The sequence below is a fragment of the Anoplopoma fimbria genome, chromosome 10, assembly GCF_027596085.1.
Source record: "Anoplopoma fimbria isolate UVic2021 breed Golden Eagle Sablefish chromosome 10, Afim_UVic_2022, whole genome shotgun sequence".
NCBI classification, from domain to species: Eukaryota; Metazoa; Chordata; class Actinopteri; order Perciformes; family Anoplopomatidae; genus Anoplopoma; species Anoplopoma fimbria.
The window spans coordinates 8,785,563-8,812,458 of NC_072458.1; the positions used below are offsets into that span (position 1 = coordinate 8,785,563).

Genomic DNA, 26,896 nt, shown 5'->3' on the forward strand with positions numbered 1-26,896 from the left:
AGTCAGAAATCGTTCAAGATTCCTGAGTTGTTTAACTGACATTTGAACAACGGCTCTAATAGATAATGGTGGGAGGAGAAAGCGTTTTATTAACACACTATAATCCATTTTTTGGTAAGAAACTATACTGGCAAAGTGCTTACTGTACAGTACAGACTTCATATGGCCTCTGAAGTAGGTTTCCTATAACGTTACAAATTAAAAGAACACAGTACATACATATTTCTATAAGATAACATACAATATGAACAGTGAGGTTTACAGTGAAAACAACCGACCGACTTAAGAGCAGCGACGTCAATACTGAGTGTTCCCCTGAACACAGGAGAGATGATTCATGAGCACAATCTACAAAGATGTGTGTAGTATAGTGTGGTGTAGTAGTAGTATCTCTCTGAATGTACCTCCGGTGTGGTTTGTGTCTTTTACTGTGCCATTCATTCTGTGAAATGGAACCAGCTGGCACCGAGTTTTGAAGCTGGTGTAGATAGGTGACGGGTCTTAATCCAACCTCAAATACATGAAAACAAACAGTGCAGGGCAACTCATGGTGTATGAGCAACACAGAACCCCAAAAAATGTACAGTACGGTAATCAGCTAAAACAATAACAGTAAACGGAACGTAAAATACACAGTAGGATAAAAGTAAAATTAAATTCAACCAGTCCAAGATCCTCACCAGTGAGGCCCCTTCCTTTGGCATCTGTGGTTCTTAATGTGTGACAAATTGATAATTTGAGGGGGGGGGGGGTAACGTATCGTGTGTGTGTGTGTGTGTGTGGTGGGGGGGGAGGAGGAGGTATCGAGACGGGAGGAGGGCCTCCGTTGATCACAGGAAGGTCTCGGTAGTGGAGCACCCTCCTGGTGTTTCGGGGCTGACGTCGACTCTAACGCAGGCCATCTTCTCCTGGCTGTTACACAGAGAAGAAGAAAAAGACACACAAATGATGAGTGCTAATTCATGCTGGTGCTGAGCGTGGAGAGCAACTGAAAATGTGGGATTTTGTCACGTGGAGGAGTGATAGTGCCCAATTACCAGTGCTCTTAAAACAAGCTTTTACCACCTACAGTACACCTCGATGATGGGGCGTCGTGTGAGGACTGTGTTAAAATATGCAGCTCCTCATTGGGAGAATTCTAGATTCAATTTGTCAACTTGGATTAAAAGTTTTATGGATTTCCTCATAAAGCATTCCTGTCAACATACTCAAATTAACAGCTTTAACTAGTGGAAAGAAGAAGGAACCCTTATATTTGCTTTTTCCAACACTGTATGTTTTTGACATTTCTATCCTGCTTTAAATATTAAACCGATCCATCTTCCAGGCAGCAATAAGCTTTCGTTTATTTCATTTCAGCATGAAAATAATCTTGCAGAGTCATAAAATTCAGTAGTCCCTAACAGAGAACATTATTTTGTTTGTCGACATTACGTTATCATTTCAAAAGTAATGCAGTTGGGAGGGGAGGGGGTGGGCTCTGGAAAACTCCAGCAGATGGCATAGCTACCTTTCACTACGCTTCACAGGTTGGACACATGACTCTGCACTCGAGTTCACTGCTTTCCATGTTGACGTTTTGTCCATTTCATCAGAGATATTTAAAACCAAGGGGTCAGATTCAGAACTGCATGCGAAAAAATACAAACACGCACACGCACACACACACGCACACACACACACACGCAACACAAAGAGAAGACAGGCATGTAGATATGAAATCAGCAGGAAAGGTTTAGTGCAGGACAAACAAGCGGACACAAACTTTGCTTATGAATCAGAGATTAAAACAAATGAACAACACAAAATGACTGACCAGAGAGGCCACACACAGAATGTTCCATGTTTACTTGTATAAAGAAATGTAGGCCTTTTGCATTGGTGGCCAACGTCATTTGTCTTTAGTTGATTGTGTTCACATTATTAGTTAGTTAGACAAAGACAAGACTATTTCAACTCGACAAACGTTTGATCACAGACCATATTACCCTCAAAATAAAAAAGAAAGAACACAACACCCAAAGCAGTGTGTTTTAATTAGCCATTGTTTCTGATGTTTTTAACTAGCGGGGGGATGACAGTTGTGGCCATGCGCTAACTGTCTGAGTATCAGTGAGGAGGGTTAGAACGCAGCCACGTGGGTCAGATGTTTTACATCAGACACACAACCCTGCTACCTCGTCTTCCATTGGGAGGCTGTGGGCCAATAGTCCTATTCTGTATGATCTGTTCAAGATGGACATAATAACACACAGCTGACTACCAGTGTCACAATTGCCATTACAAGGTGTACATGACAACATGGCGCATCAGAAAATGTGCTTACAGCTCTAGTTTATATTTACTCTGAGCTTCATCTTTTCTCTAAGCTTCTGCACAGGTTTTCAGCCATAAAAAGTATTTTTTTTGGGAAACTATTTATATTAAATGTAGTCCATAAAGCTTTTTAAGATATCATACAAATGTTGTTTTGTTGCCTCATAAGAGTCAGAGTACCGCATCACACCAGAGATGGTGATTTTATGGTCTATGATTAAAAATAGACTTAATATACTCGATGCGTCACTAAGCATTAAATTGCTGCTTTTCATCCTTCAGCTGGGCTTCAAAGCGTGCGTTGACATTGCACCACTTACCTCCCCGAGAGTGCTTTCACTGGGATGTTGAGAAGGTTTGAGCCTTCAAAGTTGACCTTCAGTTCCCTCTCCTCTTCTTTGTACAGTCTGGCCTCTTCTTCCTGAGTGAAAGCAGCAGTGGAAGCCTAAATCACAAGGGAGCAGTGACTGGAGTGAGGTAGGTAAAATATACAGGTACGGTATTGGGTCCCAACTGTCAGTCATATCTTCTTAAACATGACACTTTTAATAGCTCACTCTAAAGGTTGGGTGCTATGGGAGAATAGATTAATTTATGTACAAACATAACCACAGGAGACTCACAGCAGCCACTTTCAGGCTATGCATTAAATGTTCCCTCTACTTTACAAAGCAATGCCTGCATGGCTGCTATACCTGTATAGTATACAGTTTGCTGAAAGTATTGCAACTCTGACAATTTCCAAATATTTTAATGAAGATCCGGAGGCTATGTGATAAACATCAACCACTTGAATTGAAGCACTATGCTTTGACCTCAAATGTGAGTGACTGTATTGAGCACCGTTAGAGATTCCCAGACTGAGAACGCCATTTACATGATTTGTGACGCTCTAGCGTTTCTGTTTACTGTCACTCAAGGAGAAAACAAGGATTTTGATGCCTTTTGTGAAGGGTTTTAAGTTCAATGTGCAATTTTGAGTACAAAAGGTACTATTGTATGTTTTAACATTTACTGAACATTTACTAATTAAGAGCAATATTGTTATTATATTGTAGTTTTGAAAATTTTGAAAAAACTGTCTGCCTGGTTCTGTAACTAAAACCAAGTCCGAGTTCATTTAGTTTAGATTTTCTTCAATTTGGAAGTTGAAGTGGAGTGCATGCAGAACGAACGCAGGGAGGACAAAATGAAAAAATGAGTTACCATTTTGGATTTAATCCAATAAAAATCTATCAAAATGTAGACAGACCATACAGACCCCAGTCAGCAGCACAGTAAACATGCAGATGGCTAGCGTAAACTATAACTATAACCGGCTGTCAGCAGTTTGGTTGAATTTTGCTTATTTTTGTCCTGCCGTTAGTAGTTGGACCCAGTAGTAGTTGGTGAAATGCTGACCCCTATTTCTTCGGAGCGTGCTCCAAATCTCACACATTGCCCCTTTAAAGAATAGAAAAACTATACATTTCATTCCAGATTTACCAGCTTTTCTTGTGCTTTCTTTTTCTTGTCGTCCTCTTTCTTCTTCTTGCTTTCTGGCATCAAGTCATCCAGCCAGCTCAGCTCTCTCTTTGTGAAGGAAAAGTCCAGAAGCTTTCGGATAAAGACCAGCGCCAGAACCTGAAGACACATAGATAAAGAAGATATCATCAATGATTTAACATAACTTAATAGAAATAAAATCAAACTGAATAAAATCAAACTGAATAAAAACACATATTACACTCAGAAAATATTTCAAATCTTAATTTAATCTGACACCACAATAAACAATTATGTTTGGTGATGTTAGGAATCTGATTTCCTCCTCTCAAGCTTAACACAATCAAACACAAGAGTGTTTGTCTTTAACATAACGTATCATGAAGTGTGAAGTCGAGGTCATTACCATCATGGGAAATACGACGGCTGCTGCGGAGGCCTTTATGACCCAGAGCAGCACCAAACAGGTGAGCTGCACCAGAGTGAAGACATGGACCTTCCACAGCGGCACGTAGCGCAGGTAGATCAGATCGGGCTGGTGCTTGGCAGGCATGCCGAACAGCTTGATTCTGTCAAAGAACTGTAGAGAACATGAGAGGCTCAGTGAGAGATAAGAAATGCTTATGAGGAAGACGAGGGATGATTGGGGGGGCAGTCAACTGCTAATGACTGCTGTTCTGGTCAGAATAAAAGGCTTATTATCTACAAAGACCAGCAGAGTAGAGTCTTACGACATAGTTATATCAATGTATTAATATATGTGTATTTGTGTGTGTTCATCTGGCTCTACACAAATGTATTAATGGTCCAGTTCTTGGGAGACAGGGGGGTATTGGAAGGGATGGACAAGAACTTGACTTAAGTGTAAATTGTTCAAGTTGATATTTTTGATGAAAAAAACGTCTTAAAGTCTTACTTGAATGCCTTTGAGGGAGGAGACACCCATGTAGAGAAAGACTCCATAGAGGACTGGCATAGGAATAAACTGTAAATAACAAAAGTATAACAGCAAAAATTATTCAACTTGCAGTTCAGGAAAGGAACTTTTATCATGGCATTTGTTGCACCAGGAGAAATTGACAAAACAGAGTAGTGAAAACAGGTGAAAATATTCAACTGATATTTAGCTACTTCTCATTCACTTTATAAAGTGAGGCCAGAATAATTCCAGTGTTTCTCCCATGTCTCACCTTGAGCACCGATGTCATAAAAACAGAACAGCCCATGAGGACGAAGATCATGAATCCAGTGACCCGCTGCTCCCGGATGCCCAGAAACTTGGGCTGCTCTCCAGGGGCGGAGCAGCCAGACTCCACCTTCAGGCTGTTAACGTGGGAGATGGAGAGGACGGTGGCAGCCACGAACCACGGCAGGCCCATAATGGAGCACACACCCAGCATTATTGCCACTATCAGCAAATCCAGGTGATAGCCACAGCCTTTCTGTGGGACACACAGGGAGACGAGAGACAGCAGATAAGTTTGATAGCCAGGGAAGCAGTGATGAGTGTTTGTTACTGGGGAGCAAATGTACTTCAAGTCAAAATAGAATTACAAGATTCAGGAGCATAATCTCTACATCATTTTCTAATCCACTCTTGGAATACTTTCAAATGTTTGTTAATGAGTTTTCAAGGTTGATTGACTTAAGTACAGCAGAAGGACAGACAGGAGAATATGTTAGCTTCAACCAGGATTAAGGATGACAAGAACGAGGAGAGAGATGAGTGAGCTGCAGAGGAACAGAGAGTTGTAGCAAGAGCAAAGAACGGAGATAGACGCCACCACAGAAATAAATAGAATTGACTCTCTAGGAAAATTCTACCTCAGAGAACTTGCAGGTAACTCTAAGATGTAACACTGCCAAAAGTCAATCCCCACAGGCTGGTCTGACCTTGAGCTTGTGCTCCTTGCGGTTGATGATGACTGCAGTGATCTGCTGGTCCATAAAGATGAGGATGGTGCAGAGCAAGGCAGGAAGCGCCGCCACCAGCAGCGTCCACCAGGGATTTACTCCTAACGGGTCCATCAGCCAGCCTCTGTTCTTTGAAGTTGGCTACGGGGAAAAGCAGGAATGGTCTACATTTAGTATATTAGGCATAGCATTATTATTATTATTATTAATATTTGATAATGTGAACATTATTTAAGTACTAGTATACCAGGTGTAAATGTATTCAAGTACACATTTAGACCTTTGCTTACATAAGAATGACATTAGAGACGAGATAAACATGTCTGACATCACTTTGTCATTTGAACAGTCATGCATGAAGACAGACAGAATAGAAGCCTACCTCAAAGCGGTCAGGGACATTCAGTTTAGGAGAAGGGATCCCCATCAGATAGTCCACCAACACCATGACCATGATGGTTATAAACACAGCGAAGTCGCTGATAGTGGATCGCACCTACAGAACACAACACACACAAGCAACACAGAGTTATTATTTATTTTCTACTGTCACACACACAGACGTCCTTTTACTTAAGGTCACTGTCGAGATCCAACAAAGTAATAATTATATTGATGTCAACAGTAAAAAAAAAGCGTCTGCCCACACAGAAGGTCAAGTGATAATGGATTAGCTGGCACTGTGTGGGAGGATGCAACAAAGTCTTTTCTTTCTGTACATGAGCCTGCTAAGGCATAATAATGACTGCCACAATGTAAACATTTACAGAGCGTGAGGTGCTTTAATTTAGATCTGCACAGCACGCACAGGAGAGAAGAAAGAACACCCTGCTCTCGTATGTAATTCATTTCTGGACTTTGAGGACTTGTGGGATGAGGAACTAAACAGTTTTGAAAAAATATGTACTTGCAATTATTTTGACTGATATTGCAATTGCGATTTTATCTGTGATAATAGAGGGTATGCACATTTTTCCATAATATTTTTGTTTTTATTCAAATACTTTAAAATGATTACGGTGTGATTTTTGAGGGGATCTGTACAAACAAAGAAGTTTTGTCTGAAGTCTGAGGAATATGATTTGTAGACCAGGACATCTCTGCATCACAAAAGTTGTATTTTGACACATTGCGATTTGGAATTGTGCAGCCCTATATGGGCCCTACAAAATCAGCACAAAAGAAAAGTTTTTTTTGTAAATTTGAATAAAATAACCTTGACCATAAACTTGATTCATAACTAGCACAGTAATCTACAGAAAATTCCACAATGCTTTCAAATTAGCATGCACACTTTTGAACGAGACTGATACTTTCAATTCATATTGTTGTTCTCTACACTGGCTCCCTGTAAGAGCTCGCATCCAGTTTAAGACTCTGGTGCTAGCCTACAGGGCAGTGAAAGGAACAGCTCCTTCCTATCTCCAGGCCATGGTCAAGCCCTACACCCCCGCCCGACCACTTCGCTCTGCTGCCTCGGGGCGATTGGTTGCCCCGTCGCTCAGAGGTCCCTGCGGCCGATCCACCCGGTCACAGCTTTTTTCCGTCCTGGCCCCTCAGTGGTGGAATGAACTCCCCACTGACGTCAGGACAGCAGAGTCGCTGCCCATCTTTCGGCGCAGGCTGAAAACTCACCTCTTCAGGAAGTACTACCCTGAGCCTTCCTCGTAGCACTTATTGCATTCGTATTAGTTGTTGCACTCACTGTATTCGTATCAGTTCGCTGCACTTATTGAATTCGTACTCGTTTATTGCACTTATCCTATTCGTATTAGTTTGTAGCACCTATTGTATTCGTATTAGTTTGTTGCAATTATTGTTTTCGTAGTAATTTGCTTCTGCACTATACTTTTGCTCTGGTTTATGCTTTTAGATGCTTGTTTAAGAAAGGAGATGCACTTATGACTTCTGGTGACTAGTAGTTCTCTTGAATACCTATGTTGAATACACTTATTGTAAGTCGCTTTGGATAAAAGCGTCTGCTAAATAACTGTAATGTAATGTAATGTAATATTCAGGTTAAAGGGGATATGACACCATTGACAGTCAACCAAATAATATATATTACCCTGAACAGAATTACAGATTTTTCTGGGTTTCAACATTGTTGGAAACATTTAGGCTAACGCAAGTACGCAAATCAAGAAAAATATATTACATATAGGTTTAGTCATATAATTGTGGAAAATGTACATATTATACCTTTAAGAGTAGTATTAAGACAGTGCACATTACAAATGTAGCAAACACCTCACCAGTGTGGGAAAATATCTCTCCGTCTTGAACTGCTTAAGGAAGGAGGACAGGCAGAAGGTGGTGAAGAAGAGGATGATGGACCAGAAGAGAACATCTGGGATGTAGGGCCCCTGATGACCGCAGGCATCACCCACAAACTCCCCATGGAGCGTCTTACACATCTAGAGAAAAAGGAGTATTAGGTTAGTATTGTTATTGTTGGTTTTTTTTTGGGAGGCCAGTCACAGAATTTGTAGTGGTTGCAGTTGTTGCTTTAATGTTAATGACTCGGACTTAATCGGTTTGAATTAGTGAGTTTGTAAAAGTGTGAGACTGTATGAACCTAACAGGATAAAGGTTGTTAATGTTGGTTTGCTCAACACATCCTATACATGGGTGTGATTCCTGCATGACACTTGAGATCACTGTGTGCTGGTCTCACCGACACATTGAGGCTGCTCCATTGGATAGAGTCTGAGCTGTATCCGGTGCTGTTCCACTTCTGCATGAGCTCCTCCGAGGCGTTCACCGGGGCTGAGCACTGACACCTGGGGAAAAGAGAACAAATGCTGAGCAAAGTACGGATGCTTAGCTTAAATTTGGTTCATTTTAAAACAAAGGATGCAGCAAATTTTTAAATGTGTTATTTTGCAAGGGGCTAATTTTCCTCTCAGCTCTGGGGAAGACATGAACTGGGAACAGCTCAAGCCACTACTATTACAGTTTACAGCAACAAGAACAGTGTGTTCTTAATGGGATATTTATCATGTGCATAATAATACAAAAGTACAAAAATAATGTAAGAATACCAATTTAAAATACCTGTAACGTGACGGGGATTAGTTCCGCCCCACTGCCCAACTATTTCACTCTGGATAAATAAAGTCCTATCTTATCTCTCATTATTATGTTTATCAGAGAATTTCATAGTTTATTCAACTCAATGTTTAAACAAGAGATCGACAAAAAAATAATCTACTGAGAATTTAGTACTCACGAGTACAGGGTAAGGTTGTCCAAGTTGCTGTGCATGTTGATAGGGTAGTGTTCTCCCAGGTGGAAGAGCTTCTCCAGAGCCTCGTAGATGAAGATGATGCAGATGAGAGCAGCGAAGGCCTCCTCTGTGAAGCGGGTGATGTAGCAGACAAGGGAGCTGGCATCTGTGGCCACCAGGACCAGACACATGAAGGCTGTCCACAGACCAATGCTGGTCCGCAGCGACAGGTAGGACAGGCCATAGTCCCTGGGGAAGGCAGGCAAAGGTGACATGAAGGAGAGTGGATTAAAGTACACACATGCGTATTAGGGGCAATTAGACGATTGGAATCCAGAAGAGAGTTAATTAACTTAAACACAAAATGCTGCAAATTACGTTGACTATTATGTGTTATCAGTATTTTGACTCTGTATCATAAATCAAACTTGCTTGAACGTACTTGCAGAACTTGAAGAGGATCTTCTCAAACACTAAAACGGGGCCCGTGCTGCCAAGAATAGTGAGGGGCTGGCCTGCAAACAGGGAGTACGCCACTCCCGTCAGTGAGGCCCCAAACAGAGACTCTATGGCACTCTGTAGAAACACAGGAGAGGGAGGGAGTGAGGGAGGATGTGGGAGGTGAAACCACCCAAAGGAGGATAGAGAGGGAGAGAAGAGACCCCCGACCAGAACACAGAGACTTTTGATTAAACAGACAGTCGGGGACTGCGTCTGAGAGGCTAGACACAAACAGTTTGAATGTTTTCGTCATATCTGTGTGTAGCCCTCGCTTGCTGAGTTTACTCAGGCGCATCACACACACCAGCACACAGACTGCGCCTATGTCAACAGACCCTGTCCTAGTAAGGGCATCTGGTTAAAAAGGAGGGAGAGGCAGACAGAGGGAGCGATAAAAAGAGAGACACTATATAGCTTACAGTATAATAACAGATTAGTGCATGGGAGGCTGAATAATTATCACATCCTATTTTGGACAGTGAATTAAGACCTCACAGTGATAGACACCCACCTAGATGAGAATGTGATATCACGGTGAAGTGGGGAAAGATTATGGGGATTTGCCAGAACAATACTCACAAAAGTAAATTATATACTCTCATATTACAGCAAAAATGTACTATGATCTGGTTGTTATAGTATATTGGCACCTACACAACCAGGGGTAAGGGGTTTGATTCCCACTGGGCTCATAGTAAGTTTTTAGACTTACTATGTTGCCTTTTGTTGCCTCCCCGAGCAGACCTCCAAATGTGATGACAGGGGACATGCAGGCGCAGTAGAGGAACAGGACGGAGGCCAGACACTGCAGACTGAGGGAGTCTCTGATGTCGCTCCAGTAGAACGGTAACTTCCGCTTGACGTCCAGGACCAGACCTCCAAATATCCTGGAAGATATCATATGATAACATAAATTAATTAATAATACTAATAATAGTCAGCCCTGCGACAGACTGGCGACCTGTCCAGGGTGTACCCTGCCCTTCGCCCATTGACAGCTGAGATCGGCTCCAGCACCCCTGCGACCCTTAACTGGATAAGCGGTTATGGAAAATGGATGAATGAATTAATAATACATCAGTGCGTTAGGCAGGCAGAACGGCAAGAGAACACACTTAGTTTAGTGTCACATAAAATCTGTCTATTAATTCCATTGAGATTGTTTCAGATATAAAATAGAGCAAAAGGTAAAAGCCAACTGTGCTGTAATGGTTATAAAATGAATAATAAAAATGATAAATGTTTGCAGCCATAAAGTGGCTCTGCAGGTCTCTTAACACTAACACCCTGTAAATTGTCATTTTGTGTTTGTTTAACACAACCTTCCTTGTTCGCTTTATAGTAAGAATTATTCAAATGCAGTGTTTCTTAATATAATGTGATTAAAATTAATTAAGCAAGAATTAATATTTACTACGTGTTGAGGCCTCTCTGACCGTTAATTGGTAAGGAGCGTTTGCGTGAACACGAATAAAAATGGTAATGACACTACCAGTGTTGATGCTGAGGCTTGAGTGTGCATCTTTGGAATATTCCACCCCTTGCACTATACTCTATGCTGCTGTAATCCCGTAAATGTCCCCGCTGCGGGACTAATAAAGGATTATCTTATTTTATCTTATCTTAAACCTAGACACTGTGATAGTGCTCTCATGTGTCTGCCTCTCTTTACTTTGCTTTTGAGGGATTCCATGTCTCACCTTGTACATCTTCCTCTCTTTCCCGTTACACCTGTCCAATTGCTCTGCTGAGGTCTTCTTACATTTTCTTTCCCCCCCCCACACCTCTGGAATAACCTCTATTGCCTGCCCCTGCTGACTCTTCTATACAGCCCCGGTTTCTGACAGCTTTTCCTTATATTAGCCTCTTACACTTCCTTGCACTCCTTTGTCCTCCAGCAGCTCCCTCATCGCATGAGCCTTTTATAGTAGCGGTGAAAAGCAGAGTGAAACTGTAAATAATACAGTGCCTCACAACTGGTGTGTGTGTGTGCGCAGAGTGTGTGTGTTTGTGTCTGTCTGAGGTTTCAAATAAACACATTCTCTCTCTCTCCCCATTTGTCCTGTCTCCAGAGACCCAGCAGGAGTTACCCATAAATGTCAGCAACTGAGATCACTAAGCAGTGACTGGCTACTGAGTACAGTAGCCAGTCACTGCTTAGAACATATAGTATTGTTGTGTTTATCAAATTCTACATTTTTATAATTTTTTCAAATTCTATTCTAATTTAATGATATGTGAGGAATCTCAGAAATAATTAAAAGCTTTTACTGAACGCTTATAGATCATGAAAATGTTGGCAATGTATCTCATCGTCAAGATTGTTTGCAGCAAGGAAATTGTAACTATTGTAACCACAAATGAGTCCCCGTAACTTAAGGACCTCATTGTATCTTCTTAAGTTTTTCAATCGGCATTCATTCCTGGGGGCAAAGGGACATGAGAGATTTTCTCACTTAAGCCAAAAGACAGATGTTTGTGGGTATAAGTGTTTTGTTTTTTTGTCCAGAGGCAAAGGGGCTTGTTGAGTTTTATCCTGCAGCTCTTGTTAACAAGAAGCATTTTGTAACAACATTATCAACATGATATATTTAACAAGCGAATGATATAATAGAAACTACTGTTATGAAGATCCACAACGTATTTAAACTAAATGGCGTGCCAAGAAAAGGTAACAAACTCACCTTCCGGTCCTCTGCAGCTCAGGTCCAGCGTGGTCCTCCTCCTTTTCCTGCTCTCCAGATGGAGACGCATTGCCGTTTGGTTGGGACGGTCTCTTCCTCTTCATCTGCGGGTCAAGTCAAGACATTTAAAAATGACATAGTTGCACACAATTCTATCTGTCATGATGCTTTAAATCCATAAGGGGGCACTGTCATTGTGATTATAGTGGTGTGAAGTGTGATTCACAGAAAAACAGCTGCTTAATGATCTCTGCATCAGTACCTCTTTATGTTTGTTGTACATGGAATTTTCATTTTCATTTGTCTGTAACACACACCTTTGTAAGTACGTATTGAACAATCTATGACAGAGAGCGTCATTAACCTGAGATGGGACGTTCTTGGGGGGCTCAATCCGGATTGTGGGGTCCCATTCTCCAGGAGGCAGGACAGTCACTTGATCAAGGAACTCATCTATCCCCGAGAGGAGATCCGTTCGGTCTTTGGCCTTGTATGCCACATCGTGGAAAATCTACAAAATGAATAATATTATGAGTTATTCAATTTTTAAAAATTAGATAACAGCCAAACATGCATCTTTAGTTTCCCAAAAATTCAAACTAAACCTCATCCCTTTTTTGCTACAGTTTCAGGACATGTCAAGCTGAAATAACAAGTTACCAAAAAGACCTCTTTCTTTGTCTCACCTCATCCGTCATGAGTGTGGCCATGGATCGGCCAATCTCATGGTACTGTGGCCCTTTGCCATGAGGACCCAAAAGCAGGAAAAGAAACCTTTGAAAAAGAAACATAATCATATGAATATTACCGATCTCAATACTAATCAAAACAGCACATATTAAATTAAAGCTACTCTGTGGAGTGTTCACATCAACAATTAAATCAACACTCATTGTTTCTCACTTCAATGCATTGTGGGTATCCTTGAGCATAATAAACACATAATAAATACATTTAAATAAATATTTGGATACCTACATTGTTTACATCAATGTTTGCTAGGAATACAGTGAAATCGTCTGTAGTGAGGTCTATGGCTTAACCCATGTGTCATGTTGACCATGCTCAGGCCACATTTAAACATTCTTGTGACTGGTGTGTAATGAGCATTAGAGCTTCCTAGAACTACATGTGTTCTACAGACTGTTATTCGTGTAACTGTAGAGATTACAGAGAGGGAAAACAAGGTTGTGGACACGGATTTATTGTATTCAGAACCACAGTAAATCCCCAGGTCATATTAGTCACATGTGAATAGGGCTTTAACAAATGAATAACAAATGAGTTTGCTTTGAGTTGCTGCCAGAGAATAACAGCTTGACAGTTTCAGAATTCTTGGAGTGAAAGTCTCAGTCATCATGATATCATTCAATTCCAAATGAGTGTACCTCGTGGGCACCGGCACCTCTGTGAGGCCTGTGATGAGGACAGCAGGGGACAGTCGTACAAAAGCAATTATGGGCTTCTCCAGGAAGTCCACTTCTCCCACCAGGACGTTGGAAGCTTCGGCACCCGGAGGAATCTTTTTCATGAAATTCATGTCCACCTGAAACCAATGTGACAAATGAAAATCAAGAATCAGCTAAAAAAAAAAAAATAATTATAATAAACACAGAGAAAGTAGGAGGGATTCGCATGCAGGTCGGTTTTACAATAAAGAGAAGGCAAGTTAGTAGCTACATATAGGACTTCATAGTACTGAGCAAAGACCGTCAGTTGCTGTCTTATTTACTGAATAATCTCTCTATCGTGCAATGCTACATACAGATCTGAGCACAGCAACAATTTCTTTATCCCTGTGTATAAAAGACTGTGCCTTCATCCCTCCTTCGTGTCCTCTTACTCATATAAACACTGCACCTTGTTTTTGGCAGTCATAATGGATGGTTTTATAATGATAACTACTTATGGCAGCCTGCCATTTTATTGAATGGATGAAGAACAAAATGGTAGGATGAATGGAGGGCGTGCGAGGGAGGATTTTTAAAAGCTAAACACAGTTACATAACGATGAAAGACTTTTACTTTGTTGATCAATTCTTAGTCATTACGGGTAAAGCCTTTTACCGAGCCTGAAAGAAAAGCACTGATGGGTATGTAATGGTGGCGGTCATTCAAGCAATTTTCAACACAGACCATTGAAATGTCTGTGGTAGTCCAGAGACTGAAGAAAGACAGTGATGAACTCATGGGCCCTTCCACCATGACGAACTGTTTCTGTGCTCAGTACTGTGGTTAGGTTACCTTGCTGAAGTCGACACTGCTGCTTTCTCTACTGACCCCTACTTTGGAAGGTCTCCTCTCCACGGCCTTGTTGCCATCCAGGTTGTTCGGGAGAGAGTTCGGAGACACCAGTGGTCCTGTGGGGAGGACAGGGGGAAAAGAAAGGCAGGAGAGACAAAGCATTGATGGACAATGCGTCAGTACTTGGAAAGCAAAGTCAGGTCTACAAGTTGAGGAAAGCAGTGTGCGTCACCATGAAATGCAATTTCTGATTTCATTACTAAAGGCTATTTATTAAATGCCATGTGTCATTTTTGTTTACTCAGATTTTAGATTTTGAGGAGCTGGAAAATAAATGCCCAAGGTATTTTCATCTGGGATATACAATGTGATAGCAATTTCACAGGTGTTGTACTCATTTTTGATCAGAGCAAGTTCTTTGCTAAAAAAAATAAAAATAAATCTGATACAAAATCATGAAGTCACAAAATTAAACCAATCAGTACGGTTTTTGTGTGATATTTACAATCTGTTTTGGTCATATGAGCAGGGAAATTAATAACTGCATCAATGATATGCAACCACTTAGCCTCATTAGTCAGTCTTAGTGGCCACTTTAGTGTTAATGCCAGAATGTAGCCAGTTCATTTCCTTAATTCTCAGGTTAGTATCAGCTCTGAGATATTTTCCATTATATGATCCACTAATCAACCACATTTCTTTACAATTAAATGTGATAAAAAAAAACAACAACAACTATGTTACAAGGTAATACATTGATTTCCTGTGTCACCACATGTCTAAATCATCACATATTAGGTGGCTAAAACGATACATATGGTACTTGTGTTGGGATCCAGTATTCTACAATGATAATGATTAACTTGAATACAACAAATAGGCTATCGAGCTCATAATACACATGTAGCTAAAAACAGCAGTCATTGGATTTGCCTTTAAATATATTTCACATTTTTGGATACAAGTTAAAGTACTGCTTCCACTACAACTCTCACTAAATATGATTTGGTACTAAGCTGTCATACTGTGATGTCTCTCCACAGGGAAGACGATAGATTTCAAAAAGCACTGTTCCTATTTGCTCCCCTTCTGTTGAGCTCATTACTCTTATGCTTGAGTCAGTCTTGCTTTGCTTGAATTAATGTCAGCTTTGAAGCAAATATGAGGGGATGTGTTTGATGTGCCTGACAGTTCACCTTCCTTAGACTTTAGCACCTTCAAGTGGTGAAGCTCCGGTATTTCTGTGCATAATTGGCTGCACACTTCAACATTGCTTATGCCATTTGAGCCACACCAGATACAGGAAACGCTAGCACTTGATGTGACATGAAGGCTGGAGATGGAATGAGGGAGGCGTGTATTTGAAGAAAAGGATAGCATTTCCATGCTATCCTCTGAAATGATGATGTAACACTTCTTTTACCTTCTTTTCTACATACACACATTTCTCATTTTGCCGTCAGGAAGTAATCAAGCGAACGTCAAACAAAATACATTAATAGAGGCTTAAGCAGCATACTGCATTCTTATTTACAATAATCCCAAACAGAATTAAAAAGAGCCATGTAGAAACAGCATGTGGTTTGGCCAGTGATCCATACCCTTGAACTGTACCCTAGTGTAACCCCAGTGGATGCTGGGTAGCTGTGACTGCTGAACAGGAGCATGATTGCTCACATACCCGACAAAGCCTCTTGGAATAAGGGAGGGATTAGCTTAGGTTGCAGATCGCCAACATGCTTCATTCAGGAAGCTAAGCCCTGGAATGCTTCCCCAAACTGGTCCTTCAAAAACGTGGCGTCATAGCGCTCCCCCACGCATATGCAAAACAGTAACATAAATAACAAAAATGATACAGCATTTCTGGTGGCACTGGGACTTTTCTGATTAAAAGGTGAAAAGATGATGAATGTATTTTTATACTGTATCTATATAGTAGTAATACTACGGATATCTGCATGTATTTAATGTAAAGGGGTTATGCAAGGACACTAGGTTACAATGAGTCTAAATGTGGCCATTTAAAAAAATAAATTGTATTGGCCTATGTTTTAGAAGAAAGTCAAAGAAAAATGCTTAGAATTTGAAAAACTCTCAAACAGGGCCTAGAATAACATGGTCGCTCCATGTTATTCTAGGCCCTGTTTGAGAGTTTTTCAAATTCTAAGCATTTTTCTTTGACTTTCTTCTAAAACATAGGCCAATACAATTTACGAGTGTACGAGTGACTCCGTCTCCTGACCTCATGCTCAATGGATCCTTGGCCTGTAAATGTATAAATAGCGAGCTGTCAAGTCAATACCATTACAGCACATGTCTAAAAAAAACGGCAGGCACGCCGTTGACTACTACAATTATTTCCTCACACGTTATTAACCTGTTACTCATCCAGACAAATTACTCTAAATGGCACTTGATTGTCTAATACTATATATCTGTTCAATACACAGTCAGACAGTTTATATATCTAAGTCAACGTTGTACAACAGAGCTGATTTAACAACCTACAGTATTATTGATATGCGATGATGAAGGCTTGAACCACCCCCCCGAATAAAAACCCACACACTGATGTCAAGACGCTCGCTTCTCATGAAATACTGTGTATTTTCCTAGAACAGGGTACAATTACAGAAGCTCCTCGGCTATAATAAGACCACCCCAACCTTTCAGGCACAGCTCCCACCGAGTGATCGCTGGTTGTAATGACCCGTACTTTGAAATGGAGCCAAGCCCAGAGTGAGACAAACACAGACGCACGTACTGAAACACAAATACAGTCTATTAATAAACTGACCGGGCTTGGTTTGAGAATAACAAAAAGTCACTGCAGGTGCCAATACGATAGTACATACAGTACCATAACACCCACCTGATCTTTGGCTTATATTCAGCCATGCTGCTGGCACCCGTTACCCTCACTACTCTTAATCGGGTAAAATAATTTTGTGTGCCAAATGATGCAATGGGAAAAGCACAAGTTGCGTGACATCTAAATCTGATCCTCAATTGGCCCTTTCTTCCTAGACTGGTATGAATAAATTCCAAAATAAATTCACATGCTAGCCAGATCAAGACCTTTACAACAAAGGGCAGTGGTGCTCAAGGAATCATTATTGCATTTGTCGACAGGGGTCAACAAAAACCAAACAAAAAGTTACTTGTTGTTGCTTTAAATTTTTGGAAACTATAATAGGAAAACACTGATGCAAGTTACATGGTCTTGGTGTAGATATCAATCTATTTAACCTGTATAATGTGCCTATATTATAAGGATGATAAGCAGATAGCAGATAACCAAGATTCAATGACTCACAAAAAGTGAGAAAAATTGTGAGTTTTACAAAAAGTAAAATTAAAGTGATCGGGACATCCCTTCTAACAGGTCTTACATAAAAAATGCCCTGACTGACAAATAGATGGGGGAAGAAAGCTAACCATGGCAATAAAACATCACAGGACTCATGATGCAGTACAGGAAGACAATCCAAAACCATTTGGAAGACAGCCATGCAACAACAATGTAGGAGGTGTGAATGGGGACGGGGCCAAGCAAGTCACAGACGCCGAGGAATGACTTGAAAATGTGTTAAGAAACAGAGAGAAGTTTGATGGCAAAAAGAAGTATAGAGAGCACAGAGAACTAGAGATATTAGTAGAAAAGAATGGGTCAGTGGAATGGATGCAAACAGTGAAGGGAGAGAAGCAAGAATCATGAGGCAGAGAGAAGTGTCAAAGACTGTGGATAAATACAGTGGGAACAGCGTCTTAGCGAGTGAGCCTTGCTGTGGGTTATTGATGAGATGGCCGCAGGGTTGGAAGTTAAAGGGACAGTTCACCCCAAAGTCCAAAATACATGTTTTTCCTTATTACCTTCAGTGATTTTAATCAATCTAGATTATTTGGGTGTGAGTTGTCTAGTTTTGGCTATATCGACCGTTGAGATGTCTAATAACTTAAGCAAACATTATCTATATTGATAAATAGCACTTCAGGTAATAGGAAAAATATATATTTTTGATTTTGGAATGACTGTCACTTAAACAGGGAGCAGAGCTTTCATGCTAGTGCTAGTGTTCTCTGTTCAAGCCGTGACTCACACTGGCAGGCTACACAGATATTTGCCTTCTAAGGGCATCAGCTCGAAGCCCTGGGATGCCGAGGATGGTCGCCGGCTGAGCTCTGGTGATGACGCCTCTTCCTCTGCAGAGTTTGGTGGTTCGTCATCCTCGGGAGGCGACACCACCACCTCAGGGATGCCTTGAGGGCCAAGGCCTGCGCCGTGGGTTAGGGAGGAGTGGCGGAAGGTAGATGGGGTACTTTGAGGGGTGGTGAGGAGCGGAGGGCCTGGGGTTTGCCCAGTGTTGGAAGAAGAGGAGGGCAGGAGATAGTTGAGCAGGACGGAGACCCTGGACTCTCGCCTCTGGGAGAGGTTGGAGACAGAGGAGGCTGACCCTGGCTTGTGGAGAGAGAGATGTGAAGAGGACAGGCCCTCTCCTAACAGAGGAGACAATGGCAGAAAGGGAATAGGAGAAGGGAGAGAAAGGAGGAGGAGGAGAAGGAAAAGGAATAAGGGATGGAGCAGAGAGGAAAAAAAAAATATGAAGTAGGAGTACATCACAGAGGTGGTATCCGGAGGAGACACAGCCGGAAGGGGGTGGGCAGCAAGAGCGGGGCAGAGGTGTAGTTAAAGAGGATCGTGCTTGAGCGAGAAAGCATGGCTGTGAGCAGAAGACACTAAGAATGACTCAGTGAGGCGTGTAGGAGGGTCTGCTAGGGCCAAACAGCTTGTCTCATTCAATTCCAAACAAACGAATCATACAAAACAAAAAATCAGTTCAGAGGGACTCGCATGCAGAAGAGGATGAGTTAGCACGATGTCAGTGCACAGTAAGCAAACGTGTGCTCTACCACAAAAGACCAGTCATAAATCCTACACCCTACATACTCATTTGACACAAGACGTACATCATCACCAGCCATCAATGTGACATATGTAATTTTGACCTTGGCGTTTTTTAAATGACATTGAAATGCAAGCCCAACAAGAACCACAGGCACAGAAGTTGAGAATGTGATATTTCTTTCATTCTTAGAAACCACGGGATCTTAAAATGCACACCACACATCAACACCACTGCGGCCATGCCCAGTAAAAAAGAATAAACACACACACACAATGCTGACTCCAGTTGCAGGTGAAGCAATATTTCCTGAGTGTCAACCTTTGGAGTGAAAACAATCATTAATTCAATACCCCGAGCCAGGCCAGCCATACGGGTTAGCACAGTCAGTAGCACCCAGATTTCTCTTTCATTATTGGGGCCGACTGAGATCATTCTCTAGATTTTTTTACTCACTTTTACCATCCACCTTCTACGATGGCATTGGGGGATTTGAACAGTGGATTTTTTTAGGAATAGTTCCCCCAAGTGGTGGAAAAGATGGAGGAAAAAGAAATTCGAGTGCTTCGTCGGATCTCACCGTTTCGTTCAAGCAAGAGCGGGTCAGAATGTTTCTTGCCTATGTCAGCGATGGAGCGCACCAGAGGGATGCGATTGCTGAGTTTTCTCTCGTTCTGGTGGTGGTGCTTCTTCAGCATGGCTTCCCGGACGTTGTAGCGCAAATCTTCTTTCAGCTGGCCCGATGCCACCATGCTGTCTATCAGCATGTCTGAGTGGTACAAAGACAGGGTTGTTAACACACAGCAAGGAGAACATGAGATTATGTATGGACCACTGGGTAATATATTACCATAGTAATGAAAAGCTATTTGCATTTATCTCAAAGTAGTCACCACAATGCTACATAAGAAATACAGTAAAATGGTTTGAATAGGTCATGCATCTTTCAATGAGTATTGAAGAGTGTACCCGCAATTTCCTCGATACTGTTGGCCCTCATATCCAGCATGACTGTGCCGTTGAGTATGCAGCTCCGCAGTTCAAATAAGCTGTGTAGTGACAACGTAGCCACATAGGGCTTACTCCACCTCTCCCCGCCGTCTTCCACATCCTCTTCAAACTTCAACCACCTGTAAACAAACACCAAGAGCACAACACACACGGATTTCAAAATTGAACTTGAATTTCCTCATTTTAATTGACAAAAAAATTATACGAGTTGCATTATAGTTCAAGTTTTAACAGTGAGGGAAAGAGCTCTGAATGCAAGCCAAGTTAAGTCACAATAATAATTTCAAGCTTCAAGTTCTGAGTAAAATGACCCTGAGGTTGAGTTTGAGCCTAGTCTGGGTCTCTTCAGATCTCCAATGGAGACTGCCTTGTTTATGGTATTAAAAATGTGCAATGTGCACATGTACTGTAAGCGTAGCCACCGAGGCTAATATTGACTAATAACCATGATCATGATACCTAATCAGGGCTGTCAGTCAAAGATATTCTAAAATGTTGCTACAAAGCTATTGTATAGATGCATTAAAAAAATATTTTTGTACAAAAAGCCAAAAGCTCTATAGCCCTTTTCATTGGAATTCTGTTGCTAGGGCAACTGTTTTGGTCCAAGATTACTACCTGTCTGCTAATGCATCAACAAGCATTGCAACAGGAACTACAAAGGGGCCCATTTAGAATGTTAATGTTGTCGAGTTTGAAAAGGTCCATCGTTCAGTATTGCTTTCACTCTATGCGGTTGTCGTCATGCTGTTTATTCCCTGAGTTGCTTTCTGACCTGGCAGTCTCCTTCCATTCAGTGGCACTGCCATGTCTGAAGGAGAGCTCGTCCAGCTCGGTGAAGAGGTCGTGGGGTACGTGCTCCAGGTCATCGTCCTCTGTACCCAGGATGAACTGGACCCGCTGGGAAGGTGTGTCTGCACAAAGAGGGTCATATTTACAATGTTTACAATAATAACAACAGTAAAACTCTCCAGGCATTAGGTAATAATAAAAAAGGTACCCTGTGGAGTTTTTTACTTTTGTTAGAACATGACGTGATGCACAGTCCTGCCAATGGTTTCACACTGAAACAGAAGTTTTTAGGGATCCGTTATATAAAAAAATGTTTGCCTTAATGCCTTCTGAAGCTGGTAGAGAATACCTTTTTGGGGGTAGGGTGCAGAAAGACCACTACAACTGCTTTTCATAAGACAACGTAAGAAGGAATACATCTGCAGGCTTGATGCTGAGAAAGTGTTCGAGAGAGCATAATGAAAACCTGCATGCTTTCCAGCTATTTTATTTTCGTGTCTGATTGAATTAGAGGGAAGATATCAGGACATCTGGAACCAGAGAGGGAAAACGGAAATCGATAAGGCAAATTACAAGACTAAGCGTCACAGGGACGCAGAGCTGGAATGACTGGGAGCAAAAAAAGGGAGTTATTTTCTGTCCACACATGGGTACACTGTGTGGTGGTCTGGTGCGTATTATGCACATGCGAGTACACTTCATATTGATGCTGCTGCTGCATACTTATACCTGATCATAAAGATGGTCTACCCATTGACAATTCTCTTTTCTGGGTCAAAAAACTCATGTTGCTGACCTCTAAAGACCTTGAAGGGTGTTTGCTTGTCATTTCTGGAGTAGATTGCAGGGATCATGATGCTACATTTAACTGTGTGTGTGTGTGTGTGTGTGTGTGTGTGTGTGTGTGTGTGTGTGTGTGTGTGTGTGTGTGTGTGTGCATGCGTGTGTGTGTGTGTGTGTGTGTGACTCTGCTCTAGCGCGCGCGTGCGTGTGACTCTGCTCTAGCAGGATGATCAGCACTAGCTTTAGGTAGAACTGTGTAAATGAGCAAAGTGCTGTTTGAGAACGTCTTATAAATCGTGATGCTGTGGGTTGTCGTCATAAAAGGATTAGGGGACTTTATAATTTCTGATATTTGTGCCTGCTGGTGAAAAACTGGGGACATGAGAATATGCCCTTAATAACCCCTCACAGTTAAAAGCATTGTTTCGTAGTTTATAAGTCTTGCAGTTGAGGTGATGCAGCAATTTCTCACACCAACAAACGCACAGATCGCTTAAATGTCACTGCCTTCAATCAGTGTCAGAGGCCCGTACCCAGTGGCACCTGAGAAAGTTTGCCAAATGGAAGCTAGGTCTGTCCATTGTGGATTGTAAAGTTTTCCATTTATTGCCTGAGGCGAGTCCTGTGCGTGAAAGAATAAACGCAGTTGAAGGCTCTAAATGTAGACATTAACTGCAGGGTAGAGTACTGACTGATAGAAACTAAATAGAGGCAGGGATTTAGAGAGAGGTGTAGTAAAAAGGTGGTGTGGGGTTTGATATTAAAGAAAGCATTAAGACATTCAGGATGAATGTTTCCAACCATATGTGGGGGATTCCCTGCCATCTTCCTTCCCCTCCTCACAGTCCCTCTCTTTCTTCTTTCGGTGATGTTTGTGTCCTCGGTGGCGATGCCTCCGTTTGCCCTCTCTTCCAAGAGGAACATGGACTCCTACATACACTGCTCTGTGGCCTGGGGAGAAGGAAAGTGCAAAACCAATTAGACACCCTTTACTGTACACCCACTCTCACACAGACTGGAAAAGGAAAAAAAAGCAGGAGAGCATTTTGTAAACAAAAGAACTGTTACATAGCATAGAAGAGAGAATAAAGTTCGCTCTTTAAGTTACATCATCAGTATTATACAAACTGACTCAGAATGCCACCAATTAGGTGGTAAAGAGAGAAAACATATATTGTGATATTTGAAAAAGAGTAGAACCTAGTTGTTTTCACATTGTGTCTTTACCTCAGCTAAATAAATAAAAGTCAGACAGGTTCCACCTAAAACATCTGATGGAAAGTGTTTGACTGTAGAATATGTTGAATTTGAAGTCTCCCCATTATGTACGGCTAAATTCTGCCTTTGTTAGTAAGTATAGCTAATACACTGAGAAAGGAAGAACTATGTCAGATTCTTCCCGGAGGAAAGCAAAAATATTAATGGAATTCAAAATGCAATAGAAGATTCAATTTCAAAATCCAAGGCTTCATTGTAAAACAATTTAAGTCTAGAATAAATGGGTCACTGTCCCGGTCTTTCACAACTGAAGTCAAAGACTTATTTCGATTTCTTTTAAGTGCTCAAGATATTCTACTTGAAGGAAACCAGAGTACAACATTTAAATTTCTCACCCTTCTGCTTCCTCCCAAGTGTTTACTTCCCCTCATTATTATTACTGCCATACAGGACGTGTAATCTGAAATGCAAACGCCCTATTTTTGCCCTACATTCTCTGCCAATACTCATTTTTCACAGATGAGTCATCTCTCTTTGATTTGAGAAGGGAACCCAGAAGGAACGAACCCAAGATGCAGCACTCAAGGCACAAGTGACATGCAGCGCACACACGAGCAGAACAGATGGAGGAGAAACAGAGACGGAGAAAGAGAGGGAGAGGAAGCGATGGAGAGAAAAGACACCGGAGATGAAAGAGGAGGATGGCGTGAAAATAAACAGTTTAGCTGGACAGAGAGCAGAGGGCGACAGGGGTGTCACAAAGGAGAGAATGGGATAAATGGAGATATTATTGAATAGAGGATGGAGGATGTGAAGGGTGGTGGACCCACATAAAGAAAGAGCAGTGGGCTGAAGGAGATATTGCACTGCTACGTTCTCTACATGTGAACAGCACTGACACTTCTGATCTTATCAATTATTTTACGATATTCATTGATTCATCGTCTAATCACATGGGCCATAAAGAAATATATAATAATATTAATTGTTTCAGACTTAAAGTGACCAGCGGCAAGTTAATGACTGAAAATAAAATAAAGCATTGATTTTAATAGAAAAAAGAAAAGGCAACAATGGTTTCCACTTTACATGTGCAGGCTTAGGTACCTACCCTTCCCAACAATTTAAAAAAAAAAGCACTTTCATGACAGGAATCATTTTTCGGTCTTGGTGGCTTTAAACTTACTTTCCAAATCTTCCCTTTCATAGTTTGTTTGAGTGGTGAAGCTGGACTTTCCATGGTCAACTATTGCCTCCTCATCTAGACCCTGAGAACGACAGGAGGAGAGAGAGAGTATAAGAGACAGACAAAAATATAAACAGATAATAACAGACACATCAGACATTCAACAAGACCTCTTATCGCTGCTCGGGAGCATAATGTTAGGAACAATGACAAACAGAAAATGTATTAAAATTCAGCTTTAGTCCAACCTTTAAGAATTCCAATATACTGTTCATCACAAAGTAATCAAAGTTGGTAGGTTGTACAGGAAAGGAAGACATAGGATCATTGGTGTGGTGGTAAGATGTAGCAGAGAAATGCTCCTCTGTACTTAAAAACTATGACAAATTGATCATAGAATAATTTGATAAAAACATACCAATGAGTGTTGGCTTTTATTGACATTTGCAAGATAATATAGATTACATTATTAACGGTTTTGGCCATTTGAGTAGCAATGTCATCTGACCTGCATGTGTTACGATGTGACATGACTTGGGGGTGTGCTCACAGTGTTTTTACATCATAGCCCAAAGTACGTCCATAAACACATTTCAACAGTAATATGATCCTGAACATAAGTCCGCCCTTTCAGATGCCAATGTTTTCCGTTTTCAGGGGCTCTGATAGATAACCTAGTAGTTCATTTTAATAATAGGAGACTGTTGACACACACAGTTTCTCCAGGTAATTTGACTTTTTCCTCTCTTTTCCATGTGTTTTCTATGACTGGAAAATGGGTCAACTGTTTTCCAGGTTTTCCAGGACGCGTGGGAACCCTGTCTATCAGACTGCAGTTTTTCCACTAAGCCGAGTAGCTTGGCGAGGATTGGCTTGGCTGTGATAAGACTGGTGGGAACAACACAGCATGGAGATCCTTACATTTTTCCTCAAACACTACAAATACGTTAATCGCCCTGTAGTTTTTGTGGAGAGATATGAAGGGAGTGCTGATTTTTTTTTTTTTTTTTTTTTTTTTCTCACCCCATTCCAAATCCCTCAACATCTCTGGTTTTATGTGTTAAAGTACAGAAAACAAAGTACTTTGTTTTTGCAAAAGGCCAACACTGACAGCTGCTTTCAACTCCATTAAACAGTCAAGAGAAACAGCTCAGACCATGATCTGGAGGAAAACATAATTCAGTTAACTTAATGATTAGTAGTGTGATAATTGATCTCTTGCTTAAAATGTAGTCAGAACACGATTAGGCTACATACTCTGACAAACAGGTCGGATTGGGCCGATTGATAATAGATTAGTTTATCAAGCAGATTAACCTCTTGTTAATCTGTTTTCTTCAATAACTTGAAGTGTTGTTGTTATCATTGGATCTCTACTAGGCTGTCTATGTGTTTATATGTGTGCTATTTTACACAAACTAATTAGCCTGTATTGGAAAACATGTTCATATGGTCTGTGCCATAAAGGGAGACTTTCACAGCAACGTCAAGAGGCTGGCTACACTCATTATAAAAAGGTTATGACATTAGTGAAAATAATAAGCCTGATATCAATGTCATGGAAAAATCAGGAGATGGAAAGATCCAATTAGAGGAGACAAAGCTGTCAGGATGCGTAGCAGCAAAAAGGTGCATATTATTAATATTCTTTATCAAATTATAGTGCCTTCAAACTCCAATTACAGTACCCAGACACGCATAGTATTGTTATCTAAATTCACAGCCTTAACCATCAGCAGAGCACGCTTCACCTCAACATTTAAGAAACCCGATCCTAGCTAACTTTCAATCTTAAATCAAACTTTGTTCAGATGTACACTTGAATGCGGTGCTGCCTGGGGGCATGGAGGGAGGCTGGGCGCTGTTCATCTGAATGTACTGCCCGCACTGCAGTGACACAGAGCTGGTTGAAAGTTGTTTAAGTTTCCCTTTCATCACTCCGTCATCATCATCATCCTCATCTGGGTCTGACAACAGGTGAGGGAGGTGTGTGTGTGGAGCCAACAGTCCTCTGTAGCTCTGTATTGCGCTAAACTCCAAGTCTATCTGGGTTTATTCAAATGCAAGGATTTAATTCAAATCCCTCTTGTAACTGTACACCGCTCAAATATTGTATTTCACTGTGAAGAATGTAAAAGTAGAGAAGCTAAGGATTCTCTATCTTCCGTTTCACTAGCACTTTAAAAGCCAGAATATTTTTGGCAGCCACAGAGACACCGTCTCCAATTACTGCTACATGTGTGGCCAATACAGAACTAAATGCCTCCCCCCCACTGAATTTCACACCTTTAAAAACCTTAATATGTCCAGCTGTTTTCTAAGAACACACAGAGATGCTGTATCGAGACCAGGAAGGAAAGGCTTATTTTAGACACTGTTTCATATAGGGTCTATAAACACCACAGGGTGGCTGTTAGCCAGTGGTGGCTCTGACAGCCAGGCTGATAAGATCAGCCTGATTAGAGATATATAAAATGATATGACAAATATGGTCCATAGTGGGGATCCTAGCTAACGGTTTCTTTTAGTCCTGTTTTTTGAAAAGCTTCTGTTTTAATAACAGGTTGGGACAAGTTGGGCTCAGTTGAAATACGCAGGCATTCATTTTTAGACTGTATTCAGCAAAGTG

The 26,896-nt window shown here is 41.2% G+C and overlaps 1 protein-coding gene across 6 annotated transcripts in view; it reads right to left on the reverse strand.

Annotated features, from left to right (window-relative positions):
- Window positions 1–802: 802 nt before the first annotated feature.
- Window positions 803–26,896, reverse strand: part of LOC129097260 (sodium bicarbonate cotransporter 3-like) — a 36,934-nt gene continuing 10,840 nt past the window's right edge. The window contains exons 2-26 of one of the 6 annotated variants that reach the window (XM_054606062.1): window positions 24,268–24,349; window positions 22,665–22,814; window positions 21,064–21,202; window positions 20,247–20,407; window positions 19,858–20,046; window positions 18,499–18,870; window positions 14,374–14,489; window positions 13,518–13,675; window positions 12,816–12,903; window positions 12,494–12,640; window positions 12,130–12,233; window positions 10,158–10,332; window positions 9,387–9,520; window positions 8,948–9,193; window positions 8,393–8,498; window positions 7,971–8,132; window positions 6,098–6,211; window positions 5,695–5,856; window positions 4,992–5,243; window positions 4,718–4,786; window positions 4,208–4,381; window positions 3,802–3,939; window positions 2,637–2,761; window positions 1,511–1,627; window positions 803–912 (exon numbers count right to left, since the gene is read on the reverse strand). In XM_054606062.1, coding sequence (XP_054462037.1) covers window positions 831–912; window positions 1,511–1,627; window positions 2,637–2,761; window positions 3,802–3,939; window positions 4,208–4,381; window positions 4,718–4,786; window positions 4,992–5,243; window positions 5,695–5,856; window positions 6,098–6,211; window positions 7,971–8,132; window positions 8,393–8,498; window positions 8,948–9,193; window positions 9,387–9,520; window positions 10,158–10,332; window positions 12,130–12,233; window positions 12,494–12,640; window positions 12,816–12,903; window positions 13,518–13,675; window positions 14,374–14,489; window positions 18,499–18,870; window positions 19,858–20,046; window positions 20,247–20,407; window positions 21,064–21,202; window positions 22,665–22,814; window positions 24,268–24,349 — 3,762 coding nt within the window. In that variant the 3' untranslated portion in view covers window positions 803–830. The remainder of the gene's footprint in view (window positions 913–1,510; window positions 1,628–2,636; window positions 2,762–3,801; window positions 3,940–4,207; window positions 4,382–4,717; window positions 4,787–4,991; window positions 5,244–5,694; window positions 5,857–6,097; window positions 6,212–7,970; window positions 8,133–8,392; window positions 8,499–8,947; window positions 9,194–9,386; window positions 9,521–10,157; window positions 10,333–12,129; window positions 12,234–12,493; window positions 12,641–12,815; window positions 12,904–13,517; window positions 13,676–14,373; window positions 14,490–18,498; window positions 18,871–19,857; window positions 20,047–20,246; window positions 20,408–21,063; window positions 21,203–22,664; window positions 22,815–24,267; window positions 24,350–26,896) is intronic. The other 5 variants (XM_054606060.1, XM_054606059.1, XM_054606058.1 and 2 more) reach the window with 5 other exon arrangements.